Source organism: Delphinus delphis, chromosome 3, assembly GCF_949987515.2.
Source record: "Delphinus delphis chromosome 3, mDelDel1.2, whole genome shotgun sequence".
In the NCBI taxonomy this organism is placed as follows: Eukaryota; Metazoa; Chordata; class Mammalia; order Artiodactyla; family Delphinidae; genus Delphinus; species Delphinus delphis.
In genome coordinates this window covers 55,220,489-55,239,599 of record NC_082685.1, presented here as the reverse complement: position 1 = coordinate 55,239,599, position 19,111 = coordinate 55,220,489, and the positions used below count along the sequence as shown (strand labels likewise).

Sequence of the window (19,111 nt, the reverse complement as noted above, 5' to 3'; positions counted from 1 at the left end):
GCATTGTCTCATCTAACCCAAACAAGGGGCAAACACCCAATGCTGCTTTGCTGGTTAGCAAGAGATGAATTTTTTCCTACTGCTTTCAGACAAAAGTGATTGAGAATAGAAGGCTCAACATAATAAAGAAAAACACTTAAGATTTCTTTCAATATGGGGATGTTTTTTGTAGTCATGATTTCAGCTGAGACATAAAATGAGAGAAAACACCACCTGCATATACAAACTCTGTTTCTCTATAATACCTAATATTTCTTGTTAATAAACATGATTTTAAGCTGTTTTTCTAAATCATACGTGGTATAACCTTATCTTTTAAGCCTCTGTTACATTTCACTGAAAATATAACACTCTCCAAGAATAACGTGGCAATCCATTTATAAAATACACTGAACACCCCAGGGGATAACAAAAGGTGATTTTATCACACAGGAAATAAAATTAGTCTATTCTGACCCATACGTCCATCAACAAAGTTAAATCATTTCTCACTTATTACTATATTCTTAGCTTTTTAAATAAACAATTTACAGGTCATAAAAATTTCAACTCTTTTTATAAAAATATCCGAACATTTAACAACTCTCTCAAGGCAGAGATTTTAATTGAGGCATTCCCTCAGTTTCACCTCCTGTGAGGGAGGATTTCCTTTGAGACAAGTAAATGTAACATTATCCAGTGGATCCTTGTGCTGTCTCTTTAGAGACCAGGCAGGCAGAGGGCAAATTTTTAAGGTATCATTCTGTCATCTCAAACTCTCAATAACATTCCTGTAGGCTCCCCTCCCTCTTTCCAAACTAAGTAATCCCTGTGTTTATCAACTTCAAAAAACACAAATGACTTGTATAAAGTTCTATGCATACTCCTTGGTTTTCAGCGACCTTTTGGATCAAAATTAAAGCAGGTATCTGCATGAACAACTCCACTTCTTTCATAATCTCTACCTTTCCTAATATTTGTTTAAAATTCTGCCTGGCGGGGCTTCCCTGGTGGCGCAGTGGTTGAGAGTCTGCCTGCTAATGCAGGGGACACGGGTTCGAGCCCTGGTCTGGGAGGATCCCACATGCCGCGGAGCAACTGGGCCCATGAGCCACAACTACTGAGCCTGCGCGTCTGGAGCCTGTGCTCCGCAACAAGAGAGGCCGCGATAGTGAGAGGCCCGCGCACCGCGATGAAGAGTGGCCTCCGCTTGCCACAACTAGAGAAAGCCCTCGCACAGAAACGAAGACCCAACACAGCAAAAATAAATAAACTAATAAACTCCTACCCCCAATATCTTAAAAAAAAAAAAAAAAAATTCTGCCTGGCATCCTTCATTTTGAATGAACAGGGGTCTACAACTAAATATACTTTCACTCTCACTTTGCTTTTATTTATTTATTTTAAAAATAAATGTATTTATTTTTGGCTATGTTGGGTGTTCGTTGCTGCGCACGGGCTTTCTCTACTTGCAGCACGTGGGGGCTACTCTTCATTGTGGTGCGAGGGCTTCTCATTGCGGTGGCTTCACAGGCTCTAGGCACACGGGCTCACTAGTTGTGGCTCACAGGCTCTAGAGTGCAGGCTCAGTAGCTGTGGCACACAGGCTTAGTTGCTCCATGGCATGTGGGATCTTACCGGACCAGGGCTCAAACCCGTGTCCCCTGAATTGGGAGGCAGATTCTTAACCACTGCGCCACCAGGGAAGTCCCTCACTTTGCTTTTAGAAGGGCATGAAACTGCAACACAGCAATAATTTTACATAGGTATCCAAAACTAAACAAGATTTAAAAAATTACATATCTTCTATTATTTCTAATCCCACACTAAAATTCATGTTTTACGAAGTTAGGCTCCTAGTTGAATCAAGATGCGATAGTCTTTCTTAAAATGGATCAGTTCTCGATTGTATGAGAAGACATGGAGTCTGTAAAATGCAGGAATACTCTGCAGCTTCCTAACATCCTGGTTATACTTACTCCCCTTACACATATTTCAGAAATCAGTCTCTCTGACACCCACATTCATTACTGCTGAAAAGGCAGAAAACACTCCGTTCATTTAGCATTTTTATTTCCCTTCATCTTAAGGGCTTCCAAAAGGAACTGGACAAGGGGATAAGCTCATGGTCCAGGAGACGACAGACTCAAGAAGAACCAAGGGGAATGGAACACCAGACAGCCTGGCTTCACCACACACATTAGCATCTCGAACAACCACATGTTTTAAAAAGATGAGCCCTACCACTGTTTAAACTTAGACTCCTTGTGTCCTTTCCACACTAGATGACTTTAAGGGTAAAGAGCAGATCTTAGGCAATTTGTGAGCTCTGTGTTCTCATCAGTTGATCTGTAATTAGAACCTGCATCAGCTTGGAAAGGTATGTAGCAGCTAAAGGGATTAGTAACCCCTCAGGTGCAAACAAATACCTTCAGGCACACTAGGTCCAAACCAGTGCAGTTTTATAAAATGCATTCTTAATGTAGCTCCCGAGGACACACACTGTAGAAAAGGTGGAGCAAGCGAAACGGCTTTGAGTTCACTTTTAGCCTGTAGTTCAAGAAAACTACACCATAGGTAACAAAAGCAAACCGGCAATCTCGCCCACTCTACCCATCGCCATATACATACACAGACACAAAGAGAAGTGGATTGCAATGCTCCTCCTAGGCTCTCATTTCCACAGAGTTCTTATATAAAGAGCAATGAGAAAGACAGAATATCCTGAAGCCTTGAGGTATGGTCTAGTTGGCAATAAAGGGGTTAAGCAGCTCTACTTTCCTGGAAACTTTCCAATTCCTAGCCAGGAATGCAATTCTCCTCACTACCTGTGTGTGCTACATATTTTTTTAAAATTCAGCAGATTAAGAGTTAAGACCAACACCTCAGAAAGAAAAAGAGAACTTGGTTCAGCTGTACCCTCTCTAAAGCAAATACCAACGACTCTGAGCCAAATCCACTCAGCATACACAAGACTCCACGGACATGCCAAAAAACAGGTGAAAAGAAGTTGAATTTCCTCAGGTATCTCACCTTTCAGCCCCACACACTTAGTAGAATTTACAAATCTGTGAAACACGTAAGTGTTAGATAAAACAAAAGCACATGTAAAATTCCATTTAGAACCTGAAAAACATTTACAAGTCACAGAGGTCACTATAAATCAGCAAAAACAGCTGGAATTTGGGTGAGGAAGGTCAAAGGGTAACCATGGAAACAAAAGCAAAACAAAATGATACATAAATAGAAGAAATATGGGCCTTAAAACTTAAGGCTTAGAAGGAAATCTCCCTAACTAGAAGTTCATGCTTATCCTAAAGAAACACAGGGAAATACTGCTTTGGTCACCATAGGGGGAAAACTGTCACTACTATTAAACCTACATTTCTGGGGGAAAAAAGATGTTCACCAGATAAAAACACAGGCAGTGACTGACAGCCTACAGTCACAGGAAAGGACATCCAGAAGCACCTGTCTTGCTAGAAATAGGTAGGAAGAGATGAGTCACTATTTTAATTCTGTTTAGTGCTCTCCACATTCCAACCCTCTAGGTCCCAAAGCAACATTATCCTTTTTCATCACTTTCTCAGTTTTCTTCCCAGACTTGTGGAGTTGGGTCCGAACGCTAAGGGGTGGGGATAAGAGAAAAGAGAAAGAAAGAGTAAAAAGTTAGAGACCTTTTGGTTAGTAGAAAAAGATACTGGGGTGGCAGAGTAATTACGTGGGAGAGAAGACTACATTACAGTTACAACTAGCAAACGGTTATTAAGATCCAAAACTCCCTCTCTTGGACAGCGCCCCCTATCTTTCAAAGCTTCTACAGTAAAAAGCAAACAACTCCCTGGAGAGAGGAGTAAAAAAGAAGATGCAGTGTGTGCAAAGGTAATGAGATACCACAGTGTTACACGAATATCAATATTCTTTCAGATTGGAATTGGCACCTGATGAAAGTCAGACTCTTCTACAGGTTGGAAAAGGGTTGTCAGTAGCCTTGGGGCACAGGATGTGGCAGAAGAGCTGAAGAGATAGTTATCATGGGAAACGTACAAAAGGCAATTCCCTTAGGTACTCACAAACTTCTTGGCCTTTTAGTCTAACTTCCTCCCATGGGGGAGGGTGATCACCGTCCTAAGAAGGGCATATTCAGGAGAGAAGTTCGAACCCCTTGCTAAGTGATAAGCAACAGGGCAAAGGGACAGGTTCTCTGGATAAAGAAATACTGGGAAGCCAACTACTGTCATGCCCAATGACCAGAGTAACTGGGCAGGTACCCATTCCTGCAGCCGCAAGGACAAACGTCCAAGGGAGGAGGGAAGGCAGGGCCAAAGTCAGGTAACATTCCTGGGGGGAAGGATTATCAGGTGACACTGGGCTGAGGGCCCAGAGAGGAGACTGGGCGGGAGGAAAGTTAGCAGGTGAAAGAGATCAATCTTGGGCAAGGAAGTGACCTATGGAGAAGCAAACAGGAGGATACCAAAAACAGGGGGAAGGGTAATAAGAGAATAATGGACCCCGAAAAGCACACAGGATCGAGATAGAGAAGGCGTGTTCGGGTAACGGAGAAAGAAGAAAGGAAGTGGGGCTGAGAGGGAAGAGATGGGGCCGAGACCGGCCAGGGCTACGGGGGCTAAGAGCAGAGCGTGCGGGCTGGGGGATGAGGAAGCCCCGAGGTTGCCGGGGCAAGAGCCAGTTGGGACTCCAGGGCTCCGGGAGGTCCCGGAGCAGTCGGAGGTTGGGCTTTGGAGCCCAGGACCGAGCAAAATGAGGAAGGGAGGCGCAGGGTCGGCTCCCCAGAGACTGCCGTGCACCCCTGGGGCCGGCTGCGGAGGTCTCCGGGGTCCGGAGGGCGGTTACGGGGCCAGGTTGAGGGAACCGGGTGGGAGGGACACTCACAAATTTCTTGGATTTGCCGCCGTCGCCGCCCGCCGAAGGCAGCTCGTCCGGGCTCCGGCCCTTCTTCTTGTCCCGGGTCCCGCGACCGGGCCCCGGGCCCCCGCCGGGCGGCTCCATGTCCAGGTTCGCGCTGCTAGTGACCCCGCGCCTACGCCGCTCCCGCCCGGCAGCTCCAAGCCCGCCGCCGCCGCCGCCCAGCAGCTCCTCAGCCAGCCGCCGCGCCCCGCCTCATTAGCATGCCGGGCTGCGCGCGCCTCATGAATATACAACCGCGACGCCTCGCTCCCGCCCGCCTGCCCCACTTCCGCCCGGACACGCAGCCCCTACCAACGGGGTAAGGGAGGGGGGTGGAGAAAAGCCGCGGAAGCGCACTACCTGCCTGGCGGGCCTAACCATTCGGACCCACGTTGGGGGGGTGATGGTGAGTGGGCGGTGCAACTCTCCCGGGCAGCGCACCCTGGCGGTTGGAGCGGCGCAGGCCTCCCTGCTCCCACGCAGTGCCCACGTGGCTGTAAAGCCTGGACCCTCTCACACTCCAGACCAGGATATTATTATCTGAACCAAAAATCGCATAAGAGAGACTGTTATCTTTGCAGAAAATTTAGTGCCGGGCTTTCCAGGATAATATAGTTTTTATGTGTTCAATACCCATGGAGCACATGAAAAAATAAAGTGATAGCTACCATTTATTGAAAGCTATGTACCAAGAACAGAGCTTGGTCCAGGGCCAGTGCTAGACTGAAGTCGACTAGCTCTGGAGTTAGATTACCTAGTTCTAAATCCAAGGTCTACTACTTTCCATGTTTCTAATCTGGAAAAACTAGTTATTGCTACAGTGTGCCTGAAGCTTAATAATAGCTAACCATTTACCATACACTTGTTCTATGCCAGACTCTATGCAAAAACACTCTACACCTATTTTCTCACTGAATCCTCACAATGCCATGTGATAGATTCCACTAGTCTCACCATTTTAAAGATAGGAAATTTGGACATCGACAATTGAAGTGACTTGCCCAGGGACACATAATGAAGTGACAAAAAACTTAAAAGCAGGTTGGTCTGACGGCCAAGCCCTATATTTAACCAGGATTCCCTACTGACATAAACCAAACCTGAGTGAAAAAAACAGGCATTCTCCAAAAGTGTGTTCTTTGCTCTACTAGCTTGATTCCTCCCTCAGTGATTTCATCTATTCTCAAGAATAGCTACATCTGTCCCTTGTGTGAAAAGCCTGTGGTACCCAGTAAGTCCTCAAAGTCTGGACTTATCTTTCCCACGACTGGCAAAAGATTTCAACTGCATGTTCCTGGAGAGCAGTCAGTGACTCATTCATTAGGGAGCCCAGTGCTCAGTCTAGGGTCTGTTATTTTACAAAGACTCTGCCAAGCTGGCTGGCTCCTAAATCTGACCTTCATCTCTTACCTTCCACTTTCTAATTGCCTGATGGACAGTTGCACAGAGTTATCCAGCCCACACTTCGAAATCAATTTGTCCCAAACAGTTCAAAAGCTACTTACTTTCTATGCTAGTGTTGAGAAACGACAGGATCAGAGCATGGAAAGAGTGATCCAGGCATTACTCTTCTTTCTTGTACCACTGTCTACATCTACTATAGCATTTATCTTACTCCCTACTGGGGAAGAGTCCATGTTTGTGGCTACTACAATATCTAGCATCATTCTTCACATAGACAATGAAGATAAGGAGCAACTGCTTATGTCAGTCACCATTTTACCTCAGTGTATCCTCACCAACTAGCATCACCAATCCCAACACCCAGGTTCAAAAACCTGAAGTCATCTTCTACTCCCTCTCTTAAGCTAGTAATCTGCTCAGGTTTGTCTAACTCTTAACTAATATGCTCTCTTAACTCCCTATATATGAGTAAGACAATCCATGTAGAATACATATATACAGGTCCTAATGTAAGGTGAGTGCTGAATGAATGTTAACTATGATTTTTATTATATACATCATCACCCCATTTCCTCTCTCTTCATACACAGGCAGCTAGCAAGAATTAAGAATATTCCCAGAAAGGCAAAAGGTACAAAAAATACCAACTTGGTTTATTGAATAAAAAGGGTGGTAAAATGGACATAAAGCCAGAAGTTAGAACAGGACATTTTCACATCCTCCCCGATCTCAAAACTGCACTTCCCATCATCTGGGTTAAGGTGTTAGGGAGCCAGAGCCCCCTAAAATCCCTTACTCTTCACCTGCACTGGAAACAAGGCCTGCATTAGGAGAACCCAGGAGGAAGTCAAAGGCAACCTTACTCCTGTCTACCCCCTCACCCCTAAAGCCTCTGGGTTACAGGGAAGTAGGGAAGGAATAAGGGAGCCAGAAGGGCTGGGACTGGCCTCTAGGGCTCACCGCCCAAGATGTCCTAGAGATGGCTATCCTTTTCCCCATCCAATCCCTAATAGGTACCATTCTCAGACCTTGGGAGGGAGAAGAGAGGGGATAGTTGGTTCCAGAACAAGATGTGGTCTCCAAACCCTCCCCCAGCGTTGGTAAAAGCCCTGAGAGTAACCTGACCAGGGGTGGAAGAGCCACACCTTTTCCCTCCCACCCAACCAAGAGGTAAAAAGGAATATCTGGGGACACAGCAAGCCCAGCCACTCTTAAATCTCCACGTCGCTTTCCTTGTCATTGTCATGGTCTCCATCATAGAATTCATTGGGTGCCTCTGGCCTACAAAGTAAGGAAAGAGAGAAAGAGAGGTCAGGTTCCCACTCTCCAAGTTCCAATCTTCTCCCACATAGGTACCCTCTCTGGAGCCATTTCTCAGGCCCCCATTGTCAGGGAACCACTCCTCTCCTTCTGCTGGTAGAGACTGACTGCTATGCATTCATGCATTCATATAGTCAATAAACATTTACTGACAGACTGCTCTGTGCCAGACACTGTCATAAGCCTTAGCAGTAGAGAATCAATCAGACAAAATTTCCGCCCATCCTCAAAAAACTCACCGAATAAATGAGACTGACAATAACTAACAAAGTAAAAACATAAATATGGTAATTTCAGATGGTGGAACGCACTACGAATAAAATGAAATAAAGGGATGTGACTGAGCGTGATGGGAGGAAACAGGTAAAATTTCAGATAGGTTTATCAGGAGAGGCTGTTCTAACAAGGTAAGACCTGAAGTCTGAGAAGAAGCTGGACAGGCAAAGACATCAGGAAGACCATTCCAAGCTGCAAGAAAACCAAGTACAGAAGTTATAAGGTGGACGGAGACTGATGTATTCCAGTGAGAAAAGGAGGTCAAGATGGCTAGGGGAAGTGTGCACAGACGATGGTCATTAGAGATGAGACCAGGGACATAGGTAAGGGCCTTTAAGGCATGCAGGGCCTCTTAAAGCCACCGTCAGAAATTTGGATTTTCTTCTAAGTGCAATGGAAAGGAGCATTTTTAGCAGACGAGTGATATACTATAAACCTGTAGTGAGCAAAGGGATGTGAAAGCAACACAAGATCCCGTAAGCACTCAATACTGCTCTCTTTCTTTTTGGAAAACTATTCTCTGGGAGAATATGTATAACTGAATTATCCTGCCCACGGCTGATAACTGAGAAAGAAGGAAGAAAGTCATCAAAGAGAAGCCAGGGAACAAAGTCAGGAAAGGCCCCTCTGCCTGGAAAGCAATGTCTCAGTTACCTCTAAGTGCACAAGGGTTAAAGGTGAGGAGTCAGAGACTCGAGTTTGAATCTCAGCCCTGATATTTAGCTAGCTGTGGGACTTTCAGAAAGTTATTTAGCCTCTCTGAGCCTTAGATTCCTCTTCTGGTAATTTAAGAATAGCGCCTCTTAGGGTTGTCTGATGGCAAGAGACTGAGGACAGGATGACATTGTATCATGTATGTTTTAATATAAAGCACTCAGTAACAGTCTGCTGCTTAGCAAACCCACAAAAAGTGGTAAAACTTATTACTACTCTGCAAATGATATGCAAGCTGGAGCTATAGGCATCAAAGAAAAGGAGTTCAGTGGGTGGTCTGATGGTAGGGCTTAGGACAGGAAGAGGCCTGAGGCTTCTGCTGGCTCTTGAGAGCAGGCTGTATAATGCAGAAACTAGGCCCAGATACCAGCCTGGAACTACAGATAAAAATAAAACAAACTTTGCCAAAAGGAAGAACTTAAAAACAGATTTTTAAGAAAATCAATTTCTAAAAGTCAAGCCCCAGAGACCTGGAGAAGTTGAGAAGGAGATGAGGGGTCAAAAAGGATCCCTGAGGCCAGATGTTCAGATACTTCCTCAACCAAGAGAGAAAATAAGGGGTTACTCATGGAGAAGAAGGGTTGGAGTGGTCCCAAGGGTCTAAGCAGTAGAGCCCAGGTCCAGAGGAGAGATCTGAAAGCCTGAACTCTAAGAAAGACAGAAGATTCTGGAAGGGACTGAGAAGCCCATCAGACTCTGCAGCAGAGCCAGATCAAACATCTAACAGTGCATGGGAGCAGGATCAGGTGTCCTACAAGCGTCCAGCTGTGGTTATCCCCCAGTCACGTAAGGAAATCTGTTCTCTATTAAGTGCATCTGTTTCTGCACTTCTGGGTTCTGCTGTTTTTCCCCTTCATTTTTCAGAAAAGCCTGGTTTGGAGTTTTTTAAAAAGTCTATTCTAGTCTTTTTTTTCCCCTATTCAGTGCATCTGTAAATATTTTAATATGTATCTCAGAAAGGTAAAGACATAAAAACACACACACATACATAATACAACTGAGAAAATTAACAGAGGAAAGAAATCTAAGGGCCTTTCAAGAGCAGTACATGGGCAGTGACCTGTCCAGCTTAGAATCTGGAAGGAGTGAGTAAAATGCTGCCAAGAATATAAACTGTTACAGACTTTATGGAAGGCAATTTGGCAACAAATAAAAAAATTTTAGTGCACACAGCCTTTGACCTAGCAACAACAATTCCAGGAATCTCACCCACTCAAACAAGCATGCAAAGATGTATATGGACGGGGATTCACTTCCATACTCTTTGTAATATGGATAAAATGGGAAATAATGTAAATGCCTGTCAATGGCACTTGGTTAAATTATGCTACATCCACACAATGGAATATTATACAGCTAATAAAATAATGAAGCAGATTTTTATATATATTGGCATGAAAAGATACACTGTTATGTTAAAAAAAAAGTTGGAAATTGTAGAACATGTATAGAGTAATCCAATTTGTATTAAAAAAAAAAAGACTGCACAACTCTGAAAATGAGTGTATGTGTGCCCTTGTGTTTATATGTGAATGTTAAATAGTACAGTTGTAATCTACAGAAAAAATCTGAAAAGATAGAAATCAAACTATTAACATTGGATACTTTGTGAAACGGGTCTGGGATCGTGTAAAAGCAAACTGAACATATTTTGGTGCTGTTTAAAATTTTTACAACAAACATATGTTACTTACGTCATTAGAAGCAGGGCAGAAAAGTGTGGGATTGCCACATACCAAAGGAGGTAAGCCAAGGACAATTAGGCTAATGCCCTCTAATGTACTTTTTCCCTCTTAACCTCCCCAAAAAGCTTGTGGGAATCCCTTGCTCTCAAGTCCCTGCCCCAGACCTGCTGTAGTTCTCCTCGGGACCCCTCTCCTCTGCGTCAGCCTCATCAGTCCTGTCATAGGTTAGGAGGTCTGCCGGCACATCGTGAATCTGGACACTAGGTGCATGGTTCAGCATCTTCAGGTTTTCAAAGATTGTCTGGCGGATCTGGTCCAGATACTGGTTGGGGATGAGGAATAGACAGTGAGCAGCTCCCAGTGATTCCCAGGGCATCTATGCTTCTAACTGCCTTTTGCCCCTACTGTCCTAGTTTCAATCCCACCTCGCATCTTAGTTTGAGTCTCCCAGCTGTTAACTGTCGCTCCTCCCAACCCTGACTGCTTCTGCCTTAACCTGGGCTGCCTCCTAGCTGAGAACAGTGACAGTGATGGCTGAGAACTTCTTTTCTTCCCTGGTTTCTCTGACTTCCCACATCCTGGACCTCTCCTGGGCTCCCCCGCCCTGGTGCTCAGCTTCTCCGAGCTGCTGACCTGGCGTGAGTTCTGATTCTCGATGCGGGTGCTGACGTCTGGATGGAGCGTGAAGTCCGGGGCAAAGTACTCAAAGTATTCTTGGGGGAAAAGGAGATTAGGAGGAGACGTTATGGCTCAGATAGAGGCAGGCAGGTCCCAAGACTTGCCACTCCCTTTCCTTTCCATCCGAAACCCCTACGTAATAGCTGCCCAACCTTTTCCCTGACCTGGGTTCAGGGGTTTAGTCTGCAGAGCTCTGAGAAAGTCAAACTTTCCACCTGCTTTCAAACCAGGCCATTTTGGGGTCTTGTGAAAATGGCCTTCCTGTTCTGGGGGCATCATGGGGTGGTCCTTACCACTGTAGGGAAGCTCCTCACTAATGGCCTCTTCTACTAGCAGCGATGTCTCATACGTCCTGAAACAAACCAGCAGAGGGGGGCGGGCTGAACAAGTGGGCTGAAGGGCCCACCTGGCCATCTCTCAGGGAGCCCCTAGCTCACACTGGACAAGGGGGAGGAGGAAAAATGGGGGCGTGCTCACCAACAGCGGGCAACATTCCGGACAGTATAGCCACCACCACCTAGCACTAGCAGAGGGATATTGAAGCTCTTGACATATTCAACGCACTCCCTGTTAAAAGGAACCAGAGGAACAGGTGGCAGAAGTGACCAAAAGCCAAAGTATATGCTTCTAGATATTGCCTGGAAAGGTGCACAAGGAAACTAGAAATGTTCTCTATCTTGATCTAGGCAGTGAAAATCACTAAGTTATATCCCTGAGATTTGCGCACTGTATTATCCACATGTTGTGTCTCAATAAAAACTTTAAAATAGGGCGCACTCCTACCTCTGTCCTGCTCAGCACCCACCCTGGCACCCGACCTGTTAATCAACTGTTCTCACCAAGGCACCAGCAAGTGCTGTCAGTTCAGCCACCAAAATATAACTCAAATCATCTGCTTCTCTCCATCAACCACCTCCTCCAACTTGGCATCCTGCCTACACAATACCAATAGCTTCCTAACTGGTCTTCCCACTTCCACTCCTGTGTACCGCCCCCCCGCCACCCCAAACCTTTCTCCATTCAGCACTCAGAGCAGTCACTTTAAAATATAAGCCGGATCATATCACTTCCCTGTTTAAAACCTGTCTAAAGTTTCCCATCACATCTGAAATATAATCCAGACTCCTTACCAGGGTCTAAAGGCTCTGCACAACCCCACCACTGCCGACTTCTCAGACCTCACCTCAAACCACCTGCAGCCTGCTCTCCCTGTCCCTACCTTGTTGGTTTTACTTCATCTCCTCCACTATACCAGCTCTGCCCTGTCTCAGAGCCTCTGCATGGGTCCTTCTCACTGCTTGGGATAGACCTCCCTCTGCTCCTTTTATGGCTCGCTCCTTTTAGCCTCCAGGTCTCAGCTCAGAATTTTGGGAAATTCTTCCCAAATCGTGCTATCTAAAGTAGGTTCTCCATTGTTATCCTGTGTCTTAGCTTTCTATCTTTTTCCTTCACAGAATTTATAACTATCTACCTGTCTTGTTTGCTTACTTATTTTTTGTCTGTTTCCTAGGCTAAACTGTAAACTCCATGGGAGTTTCCCCACTGCATCCCCATCTCCTAGTACAATGCCTGGAACATAATAGGTGCTTAACAAAAACCTACTGTGAATGAATGACCAACTGGGGAACACTGTTCAAGGTGACATTTCTGGTTCAAAGTACAACATGTAGCTATTTTTGAGTCACAAAAGGAGGTGAGGTCCATTCCCCAACTACTCCCATTCCATGTATTGAGGCCCAAGGCCATGTGAAAACCTGGGGGAGTGGAAGGAGGGCAGGCCTCACCCATGTCCTCGAATGCTGAGGTTGAAGCAGCCCAATCGATCACAGCCCAGAGAGTCAGCTCCACACTGCAAAAATCAAAACCCAAGGTGGCTACAGTGAGATAACTACTCAGAATGTCACAGATGTCCTTCACTTCCCTTCCCCCACCAGCCTAGGGACTCTCCTCTTTCCTGCTCTCTTCCCTCAAGCCCAGTGCCTGAGGAGGCACTGACAGTATTACCTGGAGCACAATGCACGTGGGTTGGTAGAAGTCCACCACCTGGTTGATAACTGGCTGGAAAAGGTGCTTGTAACCTGGGAGAGGGCCAAAGATGGGCACCTGGCACCCCAAGGGGATGGGGAGACAGGGAACAAAAGGAAAAAGGGGGTTCAGAGAGCATGGAGCCCAGGAACGCGTGGCAAAAGTTACCAAAAGCCAAAGTATACGCTTCTAGATGTTGCCCCAGGAATGGGGCAACCCAAAGGGGCAACCATTGGTTCTAAACTTCTAGGTGGGGTCTGATGAACTTCTGGAGTGACTGATGGAAGCTAATGACCCTTTTCCCAGAAAAATGCACATACAATATGTTGCATACAATTTCCGGGGAATTCACGGTCCCTCTGAAGGCCATTCATCCTTAAGGACACCTGGCCCAACAGCAGACAACATCAGGCAGAAGAAGTTAACTCAAGGAGAGAGAGCAGGAGCCTAGTGAGCGGGGAGAAGACTTCAGTACATACTCTGGTCATCAATGCCATCCCGCAGGGGCACATTGAGGCAGTAGTAGCGGCCACTCTCTGCTCCAACTTCATACATGTCACCTGTAGGGAAGTGGGGGGTGGGAGTGGCAGCGGTACCCGGGAGGTATCTACAACCCAGCCGCTTCAACCCCAACTGTACTCCGAGGGCCTCTCACTCCATCTATGTGCGCCCGCCACTCACTCCCTCGAACCACTAAGTCCCCTGCAGCTTGCATTCATTCAACAGATACTTTTGGAGGGCCTACCATGAGCCAAGCTGGGAGCGAGGCACTGGGGATACAGCAGTAAAGAGAACTAACGAAATGATTGAAATTCCACCAAGCTTACGTTCTTGGGAGGTAGGCATGATAAGGGGGGAGGCAGTAAACAAAACAAAACACCACAATAAATTCAAACAGCAGTGAGTGCTCTGAAAAAACTAAGCAGAGTGATGTGACAGAGTAACGGGGTGATCAGGAAAGGCTTCTCCAAGGAGGGGGCCATCGGAGCTGAGACCTGAGGCTGAGGAGGAGAAAGTCATGGTAAGAGCTGAAGAGTATGAAGGGGACAGACGTTCCTATTCCCATACCTGTGCCAGGGAAGAAGTAGTTTCCGTATTTGTGGAAGGACACTGTCATGACCCGGTCCGTGAGGTAGAAGGCTTCCTGAACCCCGTCACCGTGGTGGATGTCAATATCAATGTAGAGCACCCGAGGGTGGTACCTGGGGTGAGGGCAAAGCCAGGGTCTGAGGCAGAGGTGAACCCCAGGAGGAAAACCCCCCAACCCGCTCCTCCCAAACACAAGGTCTGGAATTATGAAGAGTCTACATTGGCCCAAGTCACCTGAAACCTAATACCACCAGTTCCCTAAGGGCAACCCTGGGGCTCCAGCCTGGAGGCAGGGACAGGAGAGGGATGTGCAGAGAAGGCTGAAATGTGAGCAGGCAGCGGGGAATCTGCAGCAGAGCACAGGAAGAGGCAGCCTGAGAAAAGCATCAAGAACTTGGGAAAAGCTAGTGTGGGGTGGAGGTTAGGGTCAGGGCCAGGGCAGTCTCAGACCTCCTCAGCCAAGAGCCTCTTAAGTCCCGCCATCTCCTCCCAGGCTACTTACTTGAGCAGCTCCAGGATGCCAATCACAATGTCATTGACATAGCAGAAGCCAGAAGCCTATGGTAAGAGAGTGGTCTTACAGAGAGGAACGACTCCTCCACCCAGCTGCCCCCTAGTGTCATCCTGACCTCCTACCCTACAGTAGCTGTTGTCTCCCCTATCTCCTCCTCACTCACCTCAAACTTCTTGGCATGGTGCAGACCACCAGCCCAGTTAATGGCAATATCACAGATCTGAAAGACAAACACCCAACTCACAGTCCTTCTCCTGCCCACCGCCAAAGCTGGGAGCTCAGGATCAGGGTTAAGGCCTTGGATTCAGGGACCCACAGGAAGGGGGAAATAGGACTCGGGGCTATGGTCACCTTGTTGTTCAGCTGGGTTGCTCCTTGCAGAGATGCACCTGTGTAACGGGAGCAGAACTCAAAGAGCCCGGGAAACACTGGGCTGCAGGAAGAAGAGCAAGTTGGAGCCCTTTTACCTTTGTCCACTCCCTTCCTACACCCCTCTCCCTACCCCAAAGCCCTCTGATCTCCATGCTTCAATAACCCCCCTGCCCCTCCTACATACCTGGGTTATCTGCAAATTTATTTGACAAATATTTTAGACCAAACCATGTACCGAGCCTTGTGCGAGGCACTGGATGGGAAGTAGGGAAGCCCAGTGGTAGTATTCCCTAGCTGCACAAAGAGCATTTATGGCCCCAGCTGTGGCCTGAGGGCTGACTCTGCATTCTCAGATCTATAAAGTGAACTCAGAAATAGCAGCAGCAATAACACAAAGAACCTCCCAAGACAGCATGTAACTGAAAAATCCAATGGGCAGGGCAGCGTGTGCAGGACAGACCACTGCGACTGGTGTGCTCAAGAAAGGCTCCATGGCATGAAGCTTCATGGTGGTGTGAAGGCTGAGAAGGCCTTGGTGAGGCTGAATGGGGAACAAAGGGCACTCCAGGAAGATACCCTGTGCAGCAGGGGTGTGGGGATAAGGTTGGGAAGGTGCTCAGGGCCAGCCTGAGGAGTTGGCCTCTATCCTCCAGCCCAGGCTGCTTCTATTGGTAGGATCTTTCAGGGAAACGGATTAATGTAGTGTTTAAAAACCTAGGCTCTGGATCTGAATCCTGCCACCTCCACTGACCAGTTATGTGACTCAGGTTAAGTTACCAAAATCTCCTCAAATTTCAGTTTATGTACTTATGCCTACCATCAGGAAAAGGACTAGTACATCTCACGGGTGATGTGAGAATTAGGTGGATATACCAGTAATCCTTGGCACAGCAGAATAAGTACTCAATAAACTGTAGCTGTTGTAGGAAACTATAGGATCAACAACCACGTTTCTTCAAAAAATAAATTCAAAGGAGAGAAGGAAACATTATAGGTTAAAAGTCTTAAGAGACGTAGCAACCAAATATAATATGTGGACCTTGTTTAAACCTTAATTAAAGTAATTTAACTGCAAAAAGGAAAAAATTTGAGACGACTGGAGAAATTTAAGTACTGATTGCATATTTGATGATATGAAGGAATTACTGTTAATTTTTCAGGTGTGATGATATTGTTCACTTTTTTTTAAAGAGTATCATTTGGAGATATATAGTAAAGTATTTATGGATAAAAGGGTGTGACATCTGGAATTTGCTTTAGAATAATCTAACATGGGAGGATATAGACGAAGTAAGATTAGCCATTTGCTCTAAGTGTTGTAGCTCAGTGATAGATACATGCGGGTTCACCGTAGTTTCAGAAATGTTTGAAATTTTCCCTAACAAAAAGTTTAGAAATGAATTGTGCAGATGGCAGCTGTTGTGGTCACTATATTTTTGTGGATGTAGACTAGAATGGAAGCAAGGATCATGGCTTATCTTTGTTGTCCACCTTCTTCCCACAGGGCCTAACTCTGAGTCTACTTCTTATGATATGAGTTCAACGTAAATGTGGTAGTGTCTAATCACTCTCTTGCTTTTTAAAACCCTTTGATGACTTCCCCCTACTCAAGAGGTTAAAAACCCCAATTCATAATAGGGCTGTTTACTTTTCAAAGGCCCTACCTATCTCTTTAAGCCTCGATTCAGATCACTCTCAGATTCTGTGGGTGGCCTTTTTTCTGTACCTCAAATAAGTCTCACTCTGTCCTACCACAGACCCTTGTTGTCCCTACTGCCCAAGACATTCTTCCCCTCACCCTCCATCCTCCCAACTACCTTTCCTCTAATTACCTCCTACTTTCTTTAGATCTCAGCTCAATCTTTATTATTTCCTCTAGGAAGCCTCCACTGACCAGCCCCTGCCCAGGCTACAGAATTCTCCCATGTATACACTCTCATAGTCTGTCATATACGTCTCCTTCAGAGGCCTTAGCACAAGTGCAATATTAAAATTGTTTTGTTGTTGTTGATCATTGCGTCCCTAGCATTTAGCGCAGGGCCTGGCCTAGAGCCAATGACCAATAAATATTTGTTGAATAAACGAGTAAATGATGATTCATTGACAAGTATCCCCCCTCCATCATATCTTCCCACTGCTGCCACAAGACCTCACTCAAGTACTCTCATTGAAATGCCTGGCAACAAGGTGTCTGGCATCAAAGGTCCCAGTCCTCCCCTCACCAGTCATCGCCCACGTTGAAGGCATTAAGGCTCTTGGTGAAGCCTTGCATATTGGTGGGGCTGACTCTCTGCAGGAAGTCGATGTAGTCCTCAGAGTGGAAGCGGCACATGTCATGCTGGGAGGCCTGGTATGGCTTGAAGACCTCGGATGGAAACACAAGGTGAACCCAGGCAGGGTCAGTCCCACTCACTGGGCTGAGACTGCCCACACTGAGCCCAGACTTGGGGACTGTCCAAAACTACACACAGCAGTCCCCTCGCCCCCCAATCCTTGTTATTCTATGAGACAAATGTCAGTGAAGAGAGACTCTGATTAGCTTGGTGGTTTATTATGAGCAAGCCCCCTAAAGACCACTGGGCTTGCCTTTTCCATCCCACCTCCAGCCCAGCCTTTCCTACCTTCTCAAACCTTAACCCCCTTCCACCTGCCCTGTTCCTTGGATCTCCTATTCCTGATTCTCTTCATACTCATCTCGCCTGGGCTCTGATTCTGTCCACTCTCTCCTCTGAGTTCTTCTTAATTTTGGAATCAAATAATATGGGACACACGACAACCTTCTAATTAAAACCCAAGATGCCCAGGTGCTAATAAGCCAGAGATTTATTATCTTTTGAGTGGTTCACACACTTCTTTAGAAATTGGACAAGAGCAAAAAGTTTTTCTCTCCCCAGAAAATGCTCAAAGGCACATCCTGGCAAACAATTTCAAGAGAGTCAGGGATTCATGCACTAACATCACCTCAGTCTTTTCTACGACCAATTAACTTGTCTGTGCCTCAGCACAAGCAGTGGACACTCATTCATACAGTTGACTAATTCCCCTTGCAATGCATCAGGGCCGAGCAATATGTTATAATCACATATCACTGCTATAAATTCCAGGCCAGGAAGAGACAGCATGTGTATATCCAGGAGATGGAGGGATAGGTAGTAATTAAGTATAACTATGTGTGTGTGGGGGGGGGCGGGTGGTATTCTAGGTTGAAAAGGGAATACCCAGGACATCTCCTTCTGTCCTACACACACATACACATTTACACAGAGGGCTGCAAAGTCCTCCCTGGAGCTCTAGCTTGGAGGTGGAGAGAGGTGGCAGAGAAGGTATGGGAATGAGGGTAAACCTCACATCCAGATACAGTAAGCCAGCCGCCTTCTCTTCTTTGAGGCCACAGAACTGCCCTAAGATGCTGGGGAGGGAAAAATTTTGTGTCTTCAAACCAGCCCCACTCCACCCTAACCCTAGGCCAAGAGTTGGTCCACTTGAGGTCAAAAGGTGGCCGACCTAAGGTGAAAAAGTATCTCTCATTAAGTCAGTGGATGCACCCACCAACACTCTGCATATGGGGGTGCTCCTGGTTCCTTCTACCCCCCCACACACACTCTAGGGGTGGGTCGCTCTTGGTGCATTCAGTGCAGCCTACCCATCCCTAGGGCCGCAGCTCCTCCCCAACCTCAATCCCCAGCAGAAGCCGCGAGACTCACGATCATCTTCTTATAGAGACCGTAGTGCAGGACCAGACTATGGGTCAATGCCAAGCGATGGGGCTTCATAGGGTGACCAGCCCCTGGGGGTGAGAGAAGAGAGTTCGTCAGTACGCATTCCTGGAGTTGTAGCCCCGACCTCGAAACCTCCGCGTCCCGAAATCCCTCGCCTACAACCTTGTTCCCTCACCGTAGTGGAAGTTGCCCACGTCGGGGTCGTAGAAATAGGCCACAGTCTTGGCCATGGTGCCGGCGGGACCAGGCCCAGCGTCTCCGCCGCCAGCCTGGCCGCCTGCCCCACCCCCGGTCCTGCGTGCTGCGTAAGCACGCAGCCTGCCTCTGCGGAACTGGGAGACCCAAGCCGGCCTCCCTTAGACCGCGCCCAGGCCACGCCCCCTGCGGAGTTCCGCCCTCGCCTTGCTACGCCCTTCTAGGTTCTGGGG

General features: G+C 46.8%; 2 protein-coding genes across 4 annotated transcripts in view; both read right to left on the bottom strand.

Moving 5' to 3' along the window:
- LOC132423200 (protein diaphanous homolog 1-like) overlaps positions 1-5,292 on the bottom strand; it is a 43,618-nt gene extending 38,326 nt beyond the window's left edge. For both annotated transcript variants that reach the window (XM_060008655.1, XM_060008656.1), the window contains exon 1: positions 4,873-5,292. In XM_060008655.1, the coding sequence (XP_059864638.1) occupies positions 4,873-4,989 (117 nt within the window). In that variant the 5' untranslated portion in view covers positions 4,990-5,292. The remainder of the gene's footprint in view (positions 1-4,872) is intronic.
- Positions 5,293-6,918: 1,626 nt separating this feature from the next.
- HDAC3 (histone deacetylase 3) lies at positions 6,919-18,968 on the bottom strand. 2 transcript variants are annotated; one of them, XM_060008653.1, is made up of 15 exons: positions 18,859-18,968; positions 18,669-18,751; positions 17,187-17,329; positions 14,944-15,025; positions 14,756-14,812; positions 14,581-14,636; positions 14,058-14,191; positions 13,469-13,549; positions 12,969-13,042; positions 12,749-12,813; positions 11,442-11,531; positions 11,258-11,316; positions 10,920-10,999; positions 10,451-10,608; positions 6,919-7,572 (listed from the first exon to the last, which is right to left on the bottom strand). In XM_060008653.1, exons 1-15 carry the CDS (start codon positions 18,911-18,913, stop codon positions 7,503-7,505), a joined length of 1,287 nt encoding a protein of 428 aa, XP_059864636.1. In that variant the 5' UTR covers positions 18,914-18,968; the 3' UTR covers positions 6,919-7,502. The 2 variants fall into 2 exon arrangements, with proteins under 2 accessions (XP_059864636.1, XP_059864637.1); XM_060008654.1 differs by lacking the exon at positions 11,442-11,531.
- Positions 18,969-19,111: the final 143 nt, after the last annotated feature.

Bases quoted from the DNA above. Each gene is read 5' to 3' on its own strand.
- HDAC3 (XM_060008653.1), bottom strand. From the start codon at position 18,913: ATGGCCAAGACTGTGGCCTATTTCTACGACCCCGACGTGGGCAACTTC. The intron at 15,026-17,186 runs GTGAGGGGAGGA...TTCTTCCTGCAG, and splicing joins TTCAACGTGGGCGATGACTG to CCCAGTGTTTCCCGGGCTCT. The intron at 10,609-10,919 runs GTCAGCAGCTCG...ATCCCCAACCAG, and splicing joins AGAATCAGAACTCACGCCAG to TATCTGGACCAGATCCGCCA.